The 18,041-nt window shown below is 43.6% G+C and overlaps 1 protein-coding gene across 6 annotated transcripts in view; it reads left to right on the forward strand.

The window, feature by feature from the left end:
- The first annotated feature begins 13,582 nt into the window (after positions 1 to 13,582).
- KALRN (kalirin RhoGEF kinase) overlaps positions 13,583 to 18,041 on the forward strand; it is a 573,972-nt gene continuing 569,513 nt past the window's right edge. For 4 of the 6 annotated variants that reach the window (XM_087818187.1, XM_087818188.1, XM_087818189.1 and 1 more), the window contains exon 1: positions 13,583 to 13,777. In XM_087818187.1, coding sequence (XP_087674313.1) covers positions 13,705 to 13,777 — 73 coding nt within the window. In that variant the 5' untranslated portion in view covers positions 13,583 to 13,704. The remainder of the gene's footprint in view (positions 13,778 to 18,041) is intronic. The other 2 variants (XM_087818192.1, XM_087818191.1) reach the window with 1 other exon arrangement.

Below are 18,041 nucleotides of genomic sequence, written 5' to 3' on the forward strand. Positions count from 1 at the left end.
GTTCCACTGCTTCACTAATGAACTTTCTTTCACTTTTAACTCTAAAAAAACAGCATCTTTACCATACAAATTTTTTTGGAAAAAAAAAATTAGGCCTTTTAGTTTTGTTTGTTGAAAAAATGCCCATAAAAAACTTCTAAGGGAGTTTTAAAATTAATTCCTGATGGTTTCAAAACACACTCACATACAGTTATAAATTAACATTGGCCTAGTGCAGAGCAGTAAACCAAGGCTTTTGTCCAGCCTTTCTCCTTGATTTGCAGTGTTCTCAGTCCTACCTACCCCATCTTCAAGCAAAATTTAGACCTCAATGGACACAAAATTGCTTCTCTTCCTGAAGTCTTTCTCACACTTATCTCTAAGCATACAAAATCTGTTCCCTTTCACATCATCAAAGCAACTCCCAGAAAAGTCTGACAGAGTTAAATTCAAATTCTACTCTATCCATTCATAATATGTGATCCAGGAAAAGTTCTCTAACCTTTCTGTGGTTCAGTTTCTTCATCTGGAAGTGGGAATAACAATATCTACTTTGAGTTGTTGTGTAGTTAAATAAGATGATGAATATAAAAATACATAGTATGGTGTCTAGCCAATCATAGAAAACCAATTGGTGGTTGTTATTAAAGCCTAACAGAAATGAAGTCTGGCGATTGAAGAGAAAAAGTCCACCTTAGAGTAAAAAATAATCCTCTGATTCTTGAAATGGAGGAACCTGGACCTTCAGCTTTTGCCGAGTGAGTGGCTACGGTTGGGGGGTAGCATCTTCAGATTATGAAGTTCAGAAATATATATTATCTATCTGGGAGAAAGGTTGACATTCTAAAGGAGGAAATAAGCTATCCACATGCCCTTGACCCAAGCATGAGAGAGTTTTTATTTTACCCAACATTCAGCTATAGGAGGAATTCATCTGGAACAATGACTGAGAAAAGTTATGCCCCAGCTAGCTGTGATGGCTACATCAGCAGATGCCACAGTCAGATTACCTCTACATCACCCTAGGAAAGGTTGACATCTCCTGGCCCTTTCCAAAGTTGACGCTGTTCCACCCAATAGGTCTTAATCAGTGTCACAAAGAGGGATGAGAATCTGAAGATAGAGTGTGCCTGCTGTTCCAAGAACAACAGACAACTGGCTCAGGCTGTGATTAAAGTTGGTTGGAATTCACAACCGGTAGAACAATGACCACATTCATGAAATGAGCTTCTGCTTACTCTCCTATTCCAAAGTCTTTCATCTTTCCTCCACATAGACAGCCAGCTGTGCTGAGAGATTTGTGGTGTTAGCACCTGGATGTGTTGGGTGGACTTGATTACTGTGTAATAAAATCTAACATGAATGACTTGAAAATATAGTTGAAGGATGCAAACCTACTTGTAATTACTAGGAGCCTCAAATAAAGCCCCCTAGATTGTACAGATCCACATGGGCATGGACCATATTTGTTTTTTACTGATTTATATCCAGTATCAAACACAGCGCTTCTTGGGTAACCAACCTTCTTGGTTTGCCCAGGACTTTCTTAGTTTTAGCACTGAAAAGTCCTATGTTTCTGGGAACCTTCCAGTCACAGGCAAACTGGAATGATTGGTCACCCTATGCTTGGAACATATCAAGTGCTCAATAAATTTTTGTCAAACAAAAGAAATAAATAAGCAGTAGAGGAGTAAGTGGAATTATAATGCAATAAGTTGGATTAACTGCTGTGGACAGGGGTATACTTCCAGCAGATATTGATTTGAGGTTGAGCATAGTGAAACTAGCACATGAGTTTGATGCATATAGGCCCAGTCTTAGGCTATAAGTACAATCTCATTTCTATCCCTTCTTCTGACCTTAGTTTATACATCTTGGCCATTAGTCAGAACAGGCTGTACAGTTTCAACACTGTCAAAGCATGGTCAAAACATGACTAGAACTTCTAAGGTCTCTTTTCCCATGTGGTGACTTTCCTACCCTTTCTATATAGAAGATAGGAGTTTTAATATGATCAGTAATATACACTTGGGAAGGGAAGCGTTTCTTCACTCAAAGTAATTCAACAATCTTTTATTGAGTGACTGCTCTGGGTAGTACTGCAGGGCATTTAAAGTGAGTGAAATAGGATCCTTGCCCTTAGCAGCTCTCAATCTAGTGGGGGTATGTGTGACTAAACATACATAATTATTCATGACGTGAAACAGGCTTGATACATGCATACTAGTTTACTGACTTTAATTGTGTCCTATGGGAGAGGGGAGATTAATTTTGAGATGTTATGGAATGCCTTATTGAAAGAGGTGGGATTTAAGGTGGGCTTTGAAGAAAGCACAGTACTTCAGAAACTGACTATGGGGTAGGGAGGAAGTGACTTGCCAGGTAGAAGAAAGAGTATGGGCACGATAGTTAGTTGCATTGGGCTACTCATTGCATACACCTGACTATAGGGCCTTCACTAAATGTGGGCACACTATTCTCACATAATACACAGTCGGGCCTGATGCAGCAGCTTCAAGGTGTCATCAATGTCCCAGGCTTCTTTTCTCTTTCTGTTCCTCCGTTCTTAACTTATGGCTTTGTTTCCTCATGCTCCCAAGATGACTGCCCCACCTCAAGTCTCCTATTGGTGAAGCAGGTGGGAAAAAGAAGAAAGGGAGGAAGGAAAGAAGAACAGAGCAAAAAGAAAGGCATGTGAAAGGGAAAGGTAGGATGCCTATGAGGAGGGCAAACAATTTCCCCACCTCCCTAGCACACTTTCTCTGAGTCATACTTCATGACAGAAAACAAGTTACATGGCCACCCTAGCTTCAAGGGAGCCAGGGAAGGCGAGCACTTTATCTCAACACATTGCCCTCCCGAATAACATTACGATTCTTTTACTAAGGAGGCATGGGAGAATGTATTTTGGGTAGGTAACCAGCAGTGTCTGTGCCTTTGAGCAGAAGCTTAGGGATAGGGACAGGGCAGGAACTGCTGAATAAATGATAATGAAGAGCAAAATCTTGTGCCTGGAATGGAGTGTGTGTGTGTGTGTGTGTGTGTGTGTGTGTGTGTGTGTAGGCAGGACAAGACAGAGTTGATGTCTTCATGGGGTATGGGGAGAAGTAATCTGAAGAAGATAAGATTGGAAAAAGATGAGCCAAAGGCAGGAGATATGTGGCTTTCACCTGGCTCTTTAATTTCTCTGCAAAAGCTCAAGAATAGCCTAGATGACTTTTTCATGTTTCATGGGGTGGCATTCATCCTTTACTCCCAGCCTTTTCCCTCCTCAGTCTTATATTATACAGCACCTTGGATAGAGATATAAAAAACAACACTTTCACACCTGTACCCTCATGTCAATATGAGAAGACGATGGAGAAGACTGAAACCATTTTTCCCCCTAAAATCACCTATTGTCCATATTTCAAATTTCTATTATTATTCAAGTATTATATTAACTGACTTCTTTAATTCCCTTGGGCACTATACATATCAACCATGAAAAAACTGTGACTTTAGTATTGCTAAATACTAATTAGAAAAAATGCATATACAGAAACATAACACTTATAAGAATATATGTACACATATATTTCTGTATATAGATTTCTGTATTTTATACACATACACAAATATATGCACACACACATATATATTTCCCATCTGTAGCCATCTTTTTGAGAGTCAGATTTGTGTTTTTTTAAACATTGAATTTATTGGGGTGACATTGGTTAATACAATTATATAGGTTTGAGGGATACAATTCTATAATACACCATCTGTATCTTGTATTGTGTGTTCACTACCCCAAGACAAGCCTTTTTCCATCACTGTTTATTAGTTCTTTACCCTCTTCTATCTCCCCTCAGAGAGTCAGATTTGTTCTTCAGCTTTCTGATTTCTTTTGTATCTTGGTGCAGTTTTGCTTTGGTCACTCTCTAAGCTACAGATATGACTAATTTTCCTATTTTTTGGCTCTAGCCTTGATTTCTTTCAGAATAATATTTTCTGTAGATAACTTTAAACATAACAAATAGCTGAAGAAGCACAAAGAGCTTACTAGTATTGGAGGAAGTTATGATGTTATTATTCTAAGTCAGCAAATCTTTATTTTTGTAAAGGGTCAGATAGTAAATATTTTTAATTTTGCAGGTCATATGGTCTCTGTCACAACTACTTACCTCTACCACTGTAGCACAAAAGCAGCCATGGACACTAAGTGAATGGGCATGGCTGTGTTCCAATAAAACTTTATTTACAAGCCCCTTGATTTAAATGAACAACAGGAAGAGTTTCTCTCTCTCTCTCTCGCTCTCTCTCTCTTCTTACCATCTTCGTCTTTATTCTTTTCTCATTTTAACCTCTCTGTTTCTCACCCCCCCCCCCCCCCGCCCCTTGATTCCTTTTTTGTTACTTGCTGCAAGATACATCCCTGAGGGATGCTTGGCAGATCCTCCTAGCCTCTTGAGATGGCATTTGAGGGGAAAGTTTACTCTTCTTTGAGTCTACTAGGTGACACAGAGCGGCTCTGGGGCTGACTAGATTATGTGTGTGGTTACTTCCTAAGCACATGTAACTCTTCTTGAGTAGCTTAAGATATGCTTTCGTTTCCTAGCTGTGGAGTTCCTGCTGGCTTCCTCAGACCTGAACTCTGAGATGACCAAAGGGGTATTTATCTCACAAAGTCAGTGGAAACTGAAATATATTGGAATGTTCTTTACTTTTTTGGAGTGTCCCCATGTCTGCATGAGAGGCAAGGCTAACAGGGAACATGAATGTAGAATCTACAGGGACAACTTCCTTAGGATCGAGAGGAAATCCATATTACTTTACCTGCTGCAGATTTCCTCACCCAGGCAGGTTTTTTTTGGCTACCACATGCTGTCCCCAAAGACAGGATGAGAGGGAATGGGCTTCAATGGCTGCAGGAAAGATTAAGGGCAGAGGTCAGGAAGAACTTTGGTTCTGTCACAACTATATATCCAACAAGGCCAAGACCAGGGGATGTTTTGGCATTCTCTTGGAATTGTTAAAAGAACAGGACAGATTACTTCCTATGCTCACTCTAAACAGAAAATAGTGTGACAAAGGAAACAGCTTTGTGTTAGAAATTTCCTGTGCAGTACGAGAAGAGGACTGGGAATCGAGCTTTGAGGCCAGGATATCTTCTACCAGCTTCCTCTATGCAGACCAACCCTCAGGATGCCGACTGATCATGGCAACAGGGAAGGCCACCGGCCCTTCCAGTTCTGAGTGATGCTGTTAGTTTCCCAGCTTCAGAATTTTCTACCCCTCACTTTTCCTCTCAGCTGTGTCTTTCAACTCTGCATAGCTAGCTCCATTTTAAAAAACAAAATGAAATAAACATTTGGAAACTTGACCGTCCTGTCTAGCCACTGTCTTTTCTTTTTTCACTGCCAAAACTTGGTGAACAGATGATTCAGCTCCACTACTTCCACTCTCTCACCACAGGCCCCTGTCCTGTCTCCAGTCAGGCTCCACCCTCCACTTCACTCCTTCACCACATACTCTCTCTTACAATTGGGGCCCACCCTCCTCTTTCTCCCTCAGGTCTCTTGTAACCTTCCACTTACCCAAACCCTGTCTCCATACTTCTCGCTTCTCTGTGGCACCTGACTTTTTTGACCCATCTGCCTCCTGATATCCTCTTGTCCTTTGTCTCTTATCTCCATGGCCAACAGGTTCCTGTGATTTGTCTGTCTCTCTGACCTATCTTTTCCAGTTGGCAAGCTGTTCTAGAAATTCAAGATTACAGGGCTGAAGGTTTGGCTAGATGACATTACAGGGAAAGGGGCAGCCGATGTCATGTCAAAGGAAAACTTTGGCTTAGTCGCAGTATGGATGCAGGAAGTACAGGAGGCTGATGAACCCAGCAAGCCTCCCAGAGTTCTAGCCTGTGCAACTGGATTAATGAAGTCAGGAAAGTCAGGAAGAGGTGCTGGTTCTAAGGCAATTTGATTTGAGTAGAAAGCAGGACCTACAAGTGGATAATATGTCTAAAGTGGAAAGTTAATAGAAATGGATAGAAAACCTTTTATCTCATTTGCTCTTGCTGCTTCAGCTAGCTCCTAGCTCCTTAATCAATATTTCCAGCTCCCAGCCCTCTCAGGCTCTGCGTTGACAGTTCTAATTGCTGATTAGACATTACCACCTGGATGCCCATCATCACTTCAGACTCCTCAGGTAAGGGGAAATGTGTTACAGGGAAGTAGCATGGAAACCTGGCCTAAGAGTCAGGAGTTCTAGAGTCTGCTGTGTGACCTTGGGCAGGTCACTTTACTCTCTAGTTTACAGTTTTCTCATTGATGAAATGAGGGGTTAGACTGAGTAATGTTTTACTGAATCACTTCCTCATCTTTCCTCAGGTTGGTTTGTCTCCTAGATTTTTGTTTTTCTGTTAGTCATGCCCCCATTCTCTGAATTACCTCGTGCCCAGAGTTGTCTTAAACTCCTGTTCAGCCCTCCCTCTTTCCTGCTCACCCCTTCTCCACTCTACATATAAGCACCAAAACTTGCTATGGCTTTTTCCATCTTGTTGACTTCCACAGCTCCCTGTTTCAGCCCTACAGCCACACCCTCCGTGTGGTGCTTACGGCCTTGCTCCTAGGCCGTGCCTATGGACTCCAACCCCTTCTTCAGTCTCCTGGGGACATCTACTTAAGCACTTCTTCCATCCTGCCCCCCTCCTTCAAAAATCTTCAGATTGGGATGGAGAGGAGGGGGTATCTGTCAAGATTACGTGAGAGTTTTTCTCTAAATACGTGTGCCTGAACATCTCTCCACCCTGATATTCTTGTGCATCACATGAAAATGATTCTCCCTCTCTCTTTCTCCTCATTGTAAAGAATCCATGTTATGAAATTTAAATATTTAAAGATGATATATATTTAATAGACCATATAGTCCCCTCAAGACAACTGTTATTTCCTTGTACTCAAATAGAGCTTCACCCCATTCTTTTGAAAAAAATTATTGATTTAAAAACAGCTTTGCTGAGGTATGATCAGCATTTAATAAATTGCATATATTTAAGGTACACAATTTGATCAGTTTTGACATCTATGAAACTTTCACCACAATCAAGAACATCCATCACCTCCAAAAGTTTCATTGTTCCCCTTTGTCATCCCACCCTTTTACTGCTCCTCTCCTAGTCCCCCTCTTCTGGTCATCTCTAGACAACCACTGATCTGCTTTCTGTCAATATAGGTTACTTTTGATTTCCTAGAATTTGATATAAATGGAGTAATTTAGTATGTATTCTTTTTTTGGTCTGATTTCTTTCACTCAGCATAATTATTTTAAGATGCCCCCATGTATTATTGGTATATCAATAATTCATTCATTTTCACTACTAAATAGTATTCTATCATATGTACATATCATAATTTGTTTATCCCATCACTTGTTGATGGGTTTTGGATTTCCTCCAAGTTTTGGCTATTATAAATAAAGCTGCTACAAACATTTGTATGCAAGTCATTGCATGAATATATGCTTTTATTTCTCAAGAATGGCTGGGTCGTATGATATATATATCCAGACTACATGTGTATCATCAGATATGTGTATCTCAAATATTTTCTCCCAATGGCTTATCTTTTCGTTATCTTAACAATGTCTTTTGAAGAGCAGAACTTTTTAATTTTGAAGTTTATCTTTTTAAGATTTATGTTTTAGGCGTCAAACCTAAGAAATATTTGCTTCTCTAAGGTCACAAAAATTGTCTTTAATGTCTTCTAGAAATTTTATAGTTTTAGGTTTTACATTTAGACCTATGATCCTTTTGATTTACTTTTTGTATGTGGTGTGAGATATTGATCTAAGTTCGTTTTCTGTTTGCATATGGTTATTATGATAGGCAGAATTATGCCCTTCCCCAAAGATATCTATGTCCTGATCCCCAGAACCTATAGATATGTTAGGTTACGTGGCAAATGGGAATTAAAGTGTCAGATGGAATTAAGGTTGCTAATCAGATGACCTTAAAATAGGGAGATTATCTTAGATTTATCTGGGTGGGCTCAATGTAATCATGAGGGCTCTTAGAGGTGTGAGAGGAGAACTGAAGAGAGAACCAGAGAGTTGGCAGTATGAAATGGACTTGAACAATATTGTGGGTTTTGAAGATGGAGGAAGGTAGACAGAAGGTTATAAATTCAGGTGGCTTCTAGAAGATGGAAGAAGCAAAGAAAACAGACTCTTCTCTAGAGTCTCTGAAAAAAAAAAATGCATCCCTGCTAGCACCTTGATTTTAGCCCAGTGAGAGCCATCTTGGATCTTTGACTTCCAGAACTGCAAGATAATAAAATTTGTGTTATTTTTAAGTCACTAACACTAAGTTTGTGGTAATTTGTTATAAGCACCATAGGAAGCTAATACAGATTTTTAGTTGTTCAAGTACCATGTAAAGGCTATCATTTTTACACTGAATTCCCTTTGATCTTGGTTCAAAATCAATTGACCATAAATGTGTGAGTCTGTTTTGGGACTCCATTCTACTTTATTGATCCATTTGTTCATCTTTAAACTAACATCACATTGTCTTGATTACTGTAACTTTATAATAAGTCTTGAAATTGGATAGTGTATGTCCTCCAACTTTTTTCTTTCTTAGTTATTGGCTTTTCTAGTTTCTTTGCATTGAGTCATCCTGTCAATATCTACAAAAGGGTCTTCTGGGATCTTCATTGGAATTTTATTGAATCTACAGACCAATTTGGGCAAAATTGATGTCTTAAAATTGATGTCTTCTGATCAATGACCCAGTATATCTCTCCATTTACTTGACTTCTTTAATTTCTTTCAGCAATGTATTGTAGTTTACAATGTATAAGGCCTTGCATATCTTTAATCAGATTTAGCCTTCATGTTTCATATTTTTAAAGCTTATATAAAGTGACTTTTAAAATTTCCATTTCCAACTCTTCATTGCTAGTGCATAGAAATACAATTTATTTTTTATATTTGTCTTACATCTTGAAATCTTGCTAAACATGATGTTAGTTCTAGTGGTATTTTTGTAGAATTTTCTAAATAGAAAACTATGTTGTCTATGAATAAAGACAGTTTTACCTCTTCCTCTCTAATTTGGATCCTTTTCATTTCTTTTTCTTTCCTTATTGTACTGGTTAAAACATCCAGTACAATGTTGAAGAGGAGTGAGAGTGAACATCCTTGCTTTGTTCTTATCTTAGGGGAAAAGAATTCAATCTTTCACCATTAAGTATGATATTAGCTATAGGTTTTTTGGTAGATGCCCTTTATTAAATTGAGCAAATTCCTTCTATTTCTAGTTTTCTGAGAGTTACGATTAAAAAAATGGATGTTGTATTTTGTCAAATGCATCTCTTGAGATGATGATATGGCTTTTCTTTTTTAGTATGGTATGTATATTAATTTTCTAGGGCTGCTGTAACAAAGTACCACAAACTGGTGGCTTAAAAGAACAGAAATTTATTCTACCACAGTTCTGGAGCTAGAGGTCCAAATCAAGGTGTCACCAGGGCAATTTTCTCTCTAAGATTCTGGGTAGAATCCTTCCTTGCTTCTCCCTAGCTTCTGGTGGTTGTTGTAAATCCTTGGTGTTCTTTGGCTTGCAGTAGCATCACTCCAATCTCTGCCTCTGTTGTCACACGGTGTTTTCCCTTCGTGTCTCTGTCTTAACATGGAGTTTTTCTCTTATACGGCCACCAGTCATATTGGATTAGGGCCCACCCTAATGACCTCATCCAAAATTGATTACATCTCTAAAGACCTTATTTCTAAATAAGATCACATTTATAGGTACTGGGTTTTAGGACTTCAACATATCTTTTTGGGGGATAAAATTCAACTCATAACATATGGTAAATTACATTTATCCCAACCTTGTGTCCTTGGGATAAACCACCTGGCCATGATGTATTATCCTTTTTACATATTATTGGGTTAGACTTGCTAAAATTTTATTAAGAATTTTGCATATGCCTTTATTAAAGATAGTGGTCTATAGTTTCTTTTCTCTTAATTGACCTTTGTTTAGTTTTTGCATCAAAGTAATGCTGGCCTTATAGAAATAATTGAGAAATAATTCCCTCTTCTTCATTTTCCTGGAATAGTGAGTGTGGGATTGCTATTATTTCTTATTATTTCCTTAAATATTTCATAGAATTTACCAGTGAAGTCTTATGGGTGACGAGTTTTCTTTGTAGGAAATTTTATTTAATAGGTGTATGGCTATTTAAACTATCTATTTCTTCTTGAGTAAGCTTTAGTACTTTGTGTCTTTCAAGGAACTTGTCCATTTATTTGGCATAAAATTATTCATAATATCTCATTATTATTTTTTACATTTCTATAATCTGTAGTGATGCCACCTCTCTCATGCCTGCTAATTGTAATTTAATTCTTCTCTCTTGTTGCTTTATTTCAGTCTGGCAAGAGTTTATAAATTTTATAGATCTTCTTAAAAAGAACCCACTTCTGGATTAATTGCTTTTTCTCTTTTGTTTTTCTGTTATCTATTTCATTGCTTTGGCTCTGCTCTTTAAAAATGTCTGCTTTTCTGCTTTGGGTTTCATTTGCTCTTTAGGTAGAACAGGAGATCATTGATTTGAGACCTTTAAAAAATATTTTAGGAATCTATATTTCCTTCTAACTTCTGCTTTAGCTATATCCCACAGATATTTATATGATGTTTTGTCATTTTTATTCCCTTTAAATTTTTTCTAATGTCCCCTTTGAGTTCTTAGTTGACCATGGGTTATTTAGCAGTATGTTATTTAGTTTCCAAATATTTGGGGGGATTTTCCAGATATTTGTTATTAATTTGTAATTTAATTGTGTTGTGCTCAGAAAACATACTTTGTATGACTTTTTAAAAAACTAGCTGGGGTACAATTTGCACACCACTCTGCATAGTGTTAATCCTTTTAAATTTACTGAGTCTTGTTTTATGGCTTAGCATATAGTTTATCTTGATAAATGTTACCTGTGCACTTGAAAAAAATGTGTATCTGCTGTTGAGTGGAGTATTCTATAAATGTCAGCTAGGTTAAGTTGGTTGATACCATTGTTAAAGTTTTCCATATCTTACGGATGATCTCTCTTCTTATTCTACCAAGTATTAAGTGAGACAGATATTAAAATCTCTGCCTATAATTATAAATTTGTCTATTTCTCCTTGTAGTCCTATCAGTTTTGCTGCATATATTTAGAAACTCCTATTAAATGCAAAAACTTTTGCACGCCCAGTTAGTTAATTGAAATGTCCCTCTTTATCCCTGGAAATATTCTTTGCTCTGAAATATCTGTCTGATATTAATATAGCTAAGAACATTTAAAAATTTAATAGAAATAGCCAAATATCTTCTAAAAATCAATGTAATTATATAAGGTTATCCCCCATTTTGGTCCATATTTATTGAGATTTTGATATAAAACTTCCTCTAAACATGTACTCTTTTGGGATGAGATAATACTCTTGCCACACCTCTATCTGCACAATGGTGGCAGTTAATAGCAGCTCTGTCATCGTGTGTGTGTGATTGTGTGTGTGTTTGTGTGTCATGTGGGGGCGTTAGGGGGGACAGGGGGAGGCCAGGCCAGGGTTTTGTCATGGAGTTAAAATAGGGAGGCAAAATTTAGAAAAGACAAATGAGAAGTACTTTCATTGTCAGAGGAGGAGGTGGTAAGTGGAGGGCATTTGGCTGCTTTAAGGCAGTTCAAGATATCAGGGCCAGATGAATTAGATCTCATGGCAGTTAATTTGTGATCTCAGAGTCCCTATTAATGATTTTTAAGAAATGGGTCTGATAGATATACCCAAGATTGGAAACATGTAACTGTACAGCAAACAAACAAACACAAAATTGTGACTTTCAGTAAAGGAAGTGATGAGTACACAGAGCCAGAAAGGGTTCACTGAAAACTTATTTAATTCATTCTGTTTTCTGTTAGAGTTATCCAGTTGGTAGCTCTGGAAAGATCCCAGGTGCTTTGGTCCAAAGAGAGGTAGAACTAAGTAGGTTGTCAGAGACAAACAGACCCCGAAGATTCTGGCTGGTGGGTAGCAAGCCATCCACTTTGGACTAGAACCTGGTTTTCCTATTAGGCGTGTTTAACATATTAGGTTAGGCCACAGCCTCTCCATTTGCCCGGGTGAAGCAGCAGCAACAGCCCCCAACATTACCACATTAAGGACTCAGGTTAAAGAGCCTCTGTTTTATGGGCTCTGCAGTCACTAGAACTATAAACAGAATACTGGCTAATTATTGTTTAATTATTGCTTAAAAACCAATTGGCACAATACAATCACTGCATTAATTACCCCATACAGCATCTGCTTTCTTTTTTGCCGTCATCCCGATTCCTCTCCAGCCCTTCTCCCCACTTTAATTGAAATTCATCTTGCTGGAACACCTCCCTTCTCCCGGCCAACTGGATTTCTCCATTCAAACGAGGGAGAGGAACAAAACAGAGAAAGCCCCGGGGATTAGGGAGTTTTGACAGCTGTCCAAGAGAAGCGCCGAGATGCGGGCCAAGTACTGAGGCAGGGCAGAGACGAGAGAGACGGGAGAGAGACAGGCAGGGGGGCGTCGCAAAGGAATGAACTGGACAAAGAGCCACAGAGATAGGCAGAGATGTTTAAAGGGGCGCTGGAAAGGGGGGAAAGGAAGAGAGAGCTAAACAAGAAAAGAACTGTGGGGAGATCGTGAGGAAAATGCAGGAGGCTCAGGAGGGAAGACAGGAGAGAGCTAATCAGGAAGGAGGCGGGAAAAGTCTAGCCCCCGGGGACAGGTCGGTCCAGCTGGGGGACCGGCCTGAAGAGGAGGCAGACGAGCAGCCCGGGGTTCCCCTTCACACACCTGGGAGCGGGGCGGGGCGCGGAGCACCGACGGCGGCAGAGCCCGCGGCGAGCCCGGCGTGCGCCCCGCGGCCCCGCCCCCTCCCCGCCGCCTCCCGCGCGGGGCTTTTCCTGCGGGGCTCAGGAAGCCGGCCTAGCACCGCCGGGAACAATAGCTCCGGGCCGGGTCCGCGCTCCGGAGAGGCCGGCGCCCGGCCGCGGCGCGAGGAGGCGACCGCGCCGCCGGGGGTCCGCGGCCAGCCCCGGGCGCGGGCCGAAGCCTCCGTTGAGCTCGGCGCTGCCCGGGTCATTGTTGGCCGGGACTGAGGAGCGGGAGCCGGAGGAGGAGCTGGGGAGGCGGCGGCGGCGGCGGGAGCCAGAGGGGGAGCCAGAGAGCGAGCGAGCGAGCGAGGGAGGGAGGCTGCGAGCGGGCGAGCGAGCGAGGGAGGGAGGAGGTAGAGAGACTGGGAGGGTGGGAGGGAGGAGGAAAAATAAAGAGGAGAGCCGAGCAGGGCTGAACAATAGAGACAGGCAGACGGGTGAGGAGGAGAGCCAGCTGCCGCTGCTGAGCGAGAGCGGGCGCCGAGGCAGCCCGGACCCCGGCCCGGGCCCCGGCCCCGGCCAGACAGCAGGCGGCCAACGCCCCCGGGGAAGGGGTACCATGGGGGAGCCGGCGGCAGGCGCCCCCAGCCCGCCGCGCGCCTCCGTGTGAGGGAGGCTCGGCGTCCTCTGCCCCAGCCGCGCCGCCCCAGCCTCCAGCCCTCGAAGCCCGGAGTCCGCCGGGTCTGCGGCCGCAGCCGCTGCGCCCCGCGCCCTCCGCCCACCCGGCGCCGAGCCGTCCTCGGCCCCAGGCTTCGCCGGCCCGCGGCTGCTTGCGGACGCCCTCCCCAGTCATGAACCCCCCGGAGGGGGCAGCGGAGGAAGCAGGAGCAGCGGACTCGGACGTGGACGCCTTTTTCCGGACAGGTAGGCTGGGCAGGGCGCGGACGGCCGGGGGCTGGGCCGCTGCCTGGGACGCGGCGTCTCGGACAAGTTTGGGGAAGCAGGGCTGTTGCTGGGGTGTGCGTGTTGGGGGGCAGCTCCCCTCGTCGTCCGGGCTGGAGTTCCCGAGATTCTTGTTGTTATGGCAATGCCGGTCGCGTTTCGGGGCTGGGTGGGGGCTGGGAGCGCGGCGCCCCTCGGCGTTCACCCCACTTGCGGGAGTCTGTGGCGGGGAAGCGGGAGGCGGTTCCCTCGGCCGCCTTCTCCGGGAGCGCGGCGATGGGGCGAGGCTGGCTCACTTTGCAGCGCGCCGCTCCCGCTACCCGCGTCCCGGCCCCTCCCTCGGTCCCTCGCCTCCCAGAGCCTGTCAGCCCCGCTCCGGCCGCCCTGGGCTGGCACCCCTTCTCGGGCCAGGGTCCCGGCGCCCTGATATGCTGAGGTGGGCCGTGGGGACCCCGAGTCACGCAGGCTGCAGACTGACAGGAGCGGGGCGGACCCAGGACGGTCCAGCGGGCGTGTGTGGGGAGCCAGCCTCTTAGACTTGAGAGGCAGACCGTGTTGGGAGGGCGGTGGGCACCCCGGACCTCCTCCTTGTCCTCCTCTTCTCCAGTTCTGGGAACGGATGAGATTTTCATAAGAATCACTCATTCCGGGAAGTGTGAGTTAGCGTCCCCCTCATACACACCCACTGAATCTTTGCTTGCCTGTGGTTTGTAAAGCCCCCAGATCTGTCTTTCCAGCTGTTTGCAGCCTCGCCACCACCCATCCCCCAGGTCTATAGCTTCTCCTGTTCCCCGACTACAGAGCCCCTTCCCCAGAACAGACACCCACCATCCTTATCTCCCACCACCTGTGGCCCTGTTTCTCTGGTGGCCGGGGATTCCCCATCTCCCTTTTACCTGTGGCTTCCACCAGCTCGGTGGATAGAGGTCCCCGTCTCCCATGTCTGGAACCATTTTGTCTGGAATCTTTGTCCCAAGGAGTCCAATAAGTTATGGGGCCCTGCGCTTCTGCCATGTCCTTCAGTAAGTTGGATGAGAGGGCACAAACTGGTGGGGTCAGGGATCAGGTTAGCTCTGAAGGCTCTCTGCACATCCATCTGCTTCCTAACCTCATTGCCTTGCCCTGGAGGTCATCTCTAGGGAAGGGGGTGGAGTGTTTTGTCAGGGAGACTTGTGGCTTTAGAAGGCAAGACTTGATTGGCCCATATGTTCATTTTCTAGTGGGTCTGGAAAGGAGAACGCTGGAGTACAGAAGCTTATGTCAGGAACTGGAGAAAGCAGAAGGAGTCCCTGTTACCCTATCTTGCTTCCCAGGGCTCAGCCTTGCTTCTCTCCCTCCTACCTTTTCCCCAGAGGTGGATTCTACACACACACATACACTGTCTCTCTCTTCCCCCGCCTAGGACCCAAAGCATGGATTCTAAAGTGTGTGCGGGCCCATGGACTTGGGTTTGATTCCTGCCAAGGGCACCTACCTCCGTTGCAGGCTCGGTCCCCTGCCCTGAGTGCAAGTGTGGGAGGCAGTCAATCCATGTGTCTCTCTCAAGTAGATGTTTCTCTTTCACATCAATGTTTTTTCTCTCTCTCCCCCCCTCTCTGAAAAGCAATGGAAAAAATATCCTCTGGTGAGGATTAAAAATAAATAAATAAAGTGTGTGTGGGGAGCCAGCATCTCAGACTTGATCTGAGTTTATAGCCTGCCATCTAGGGTCAAGTTTCTGGGAGCTAAGTGATACCTCGAAACATTCACCAGGGGGTCTTCCTAACCCTTTTTGCCTCCCTTCTGGGGCAAAAGCCTGCCTCTTCTTAGCTTGGGGAAAACTCTTGAAGTGGGAGCCTTCCCACTTTTTCTTTCTAGACCCCACTTTCATTTTCCGGCATCTATTCCTCCTTCCCCTTTCCTACCATCTAAACATTAGTTCCTGTCGATTCTCTGTCCCAGGCCCTTGGAGCAGAGCTCAGTTTCTGGAGGCTTGCTAATTTCTGACAAATGAATTCACACAGTGTTAATGGTGTTAATGGCCTATAATGGTCCAATGTGTTACTTTTCCCAGGGCCTTTCAAAACACGACATGGAGCTTACATTGTCTATCCCGGGCTCAAGTCACAGAGTAAATAGCAGACTCCTGTGGGACTCTTGTTAGGGATATTCTTCTTCCTTGGGCAGCCTTGTTGAAGGGAGGCTAGGTCTGATGTGCACTTAGAATTAGAGAAATGTGAAATCCTCAATGCATATGGCTGGAAATGACTGATGACCTGTAACAAGTTCCAAAAGGGAGTGCAGGCTGCCTGTGGTCCTGTCTGGCCCTCTGTGCTCTGCTCCCTGATCTTATCCCTTCCAGTCTTTAGCCTGGGCTATTTCTCTGGATTCTTAAGCCTGGAAAAGGCCATATTTCTTAACCTTTTTCCTTCTGCTTCCCCTCTCTGTGGAGCATAGCACTATACCTGGTAATCAGGACATTATGAATTTATTCAACTGAACAGCTGAGAAAACATTCAAACAAATTCTCAAAGTACCTAGTACCAGGGTTACCCCCTTCTTTTTGGTGGAAAATTTTGCATGCACAAAGACCAGACTGGCAATTGCTTTGTCAAAACCATGGCATACTGTGCCTCTAATTAGGCATGTTTCAAATAATTCTGTCGTTTTGGTTCCTTACTTGTCATCTTCTGACTATTTTGGTATTTCAGTTCTCTTGACCAACTGATTAAGCTATATTTCTTAAATCTTACTTCCCTGCATGCATGTGGACACACACAGACGCCCCCCAGCCCACTATTCTTACAGATTGGTGGGCTCCATACCATCTTCTCTGTTCCAAACCTAGGAAAGTGTGTCTTACTAATTTTATTGATCATGGTTATGAGACAGAAAGGGAAATGTGGGAACTCAAAACTGGGTATTGGAACCAACTGGAATAGAAAACCAACAAGGACTTTTCAACTTCTGCTAGATGCCTTCTGCTGTCTAGGATGCTGTGAAATACAAATGAAATATTCAAAGTGCTCTCTGCCCTGGAAGAACTTTTAAAAGAAGGTTGACAATTACTTCTCAGGGATTAATTAATTGTAAACATTATGGTACTATAAGATAAAAAGTTTACAGAACTACAGATAGGAGTGGAACCAAGAGTCACCCTTGAGGGGAGATATGGATGGGGAGTGGGAAGAGCAGCATGGGCAAAGGCACAGCGAGGTTGGGACATTGACATTGAGGATTTCTGGCTGATCGAATGGAAGGTGTAGTTTGGGGAGGAATAGGAAGCAAGATTGGTAAGCAGGGCCAGGCTAGGTAGGGAGAGTCTTGGAAGCCCAAGACTTGGATTTGATTCAGGGTCAGTAGGGTCAGTTATGTTACTGAGCAAGGGCATATCCTGAAGAACGTGGTATTTGGAAAGGTTAATCTGGAGGTAATGTGACTGATGAACTGGAGAAGAGAGAGAGAGAATCCAGGGAGACACAGAAGTGATCCAAACCTGACCCAGGGCCTCTTGGTGTGGATTGGTGGCAGATAGGATGGGGAGTCAGGGACAACACTGAGACATTTTTAAAGGTGAAAATGTGGGGATTTGTTGACAAACTAGTTATAGGGGGAAAAGAAAATTAAGCCCCTGAGGAAACAGAAGTAGCTTGGTTGATAGTGTAGAGGACTGACAAGTGTCCCCACTGACGTAGTTGGTTGAAGACAGGAGCTCATTTTGCAGGTCCTGATGTTAGCTTCAAATGTGGATAATTGGAGGTGATTGAGCAGCATCCAGGTGGAGTTGTTTTGTGGGAAATGTGGACCTCAAGACAGGAGCATAGACAGGGAGGTTAGAGTTGGCAACGCAGACTTGGAAGCTTTCTGCATCAAGGGATGCAGCTGAAGCTTTGTGATGCATTGGCTCTTGGAGGGGGTGGACAAAAGTGAGGAAGGGCTAAAGTTAGAAATTGGGGGAGAAACCCTTATTTAGGAAGTGTCAGCAAAGGAGACTTGATCCTGGGGACCCCAGAAAGTCAGCATGGGTTCTGATGTGCTGACACGCTGCAGACAGGTTGAGCAGGAGGAGCGCTGGGTAAGTGTCACTGGATGTGAGAAAAAGAAGGCCACTGGGAGCTCTTGGCAGTGCTGTATTAAAAGAGGAATTCAGAATAGGGACTTGGGGTGGTGGGTAGGAAGCAGTTACTTGCAGAGTTTATCAGTGAAAGGAAAAAGACGTTGTGTGCTGGTCATAAGGGATGTTAGTATCAAAAAAAGCAGTGTTGTT

This window comes from Miniopterus natalensis, chromosome 6 (genome assembly GCF_054644295.1).
Source record: "Miniopterus natalensis isolate mMinNat1 chromosome 6, mMinNat1.hap1, whole genome shotgun sequence".
Classification (NCBI taxonomy): domain Eukaryota; kingdom Metazoa; phylum Chordata; class Mammalia; order Chiroptera; family Miniopteridae; genus Miniopterus; species Miniopterus natalensis.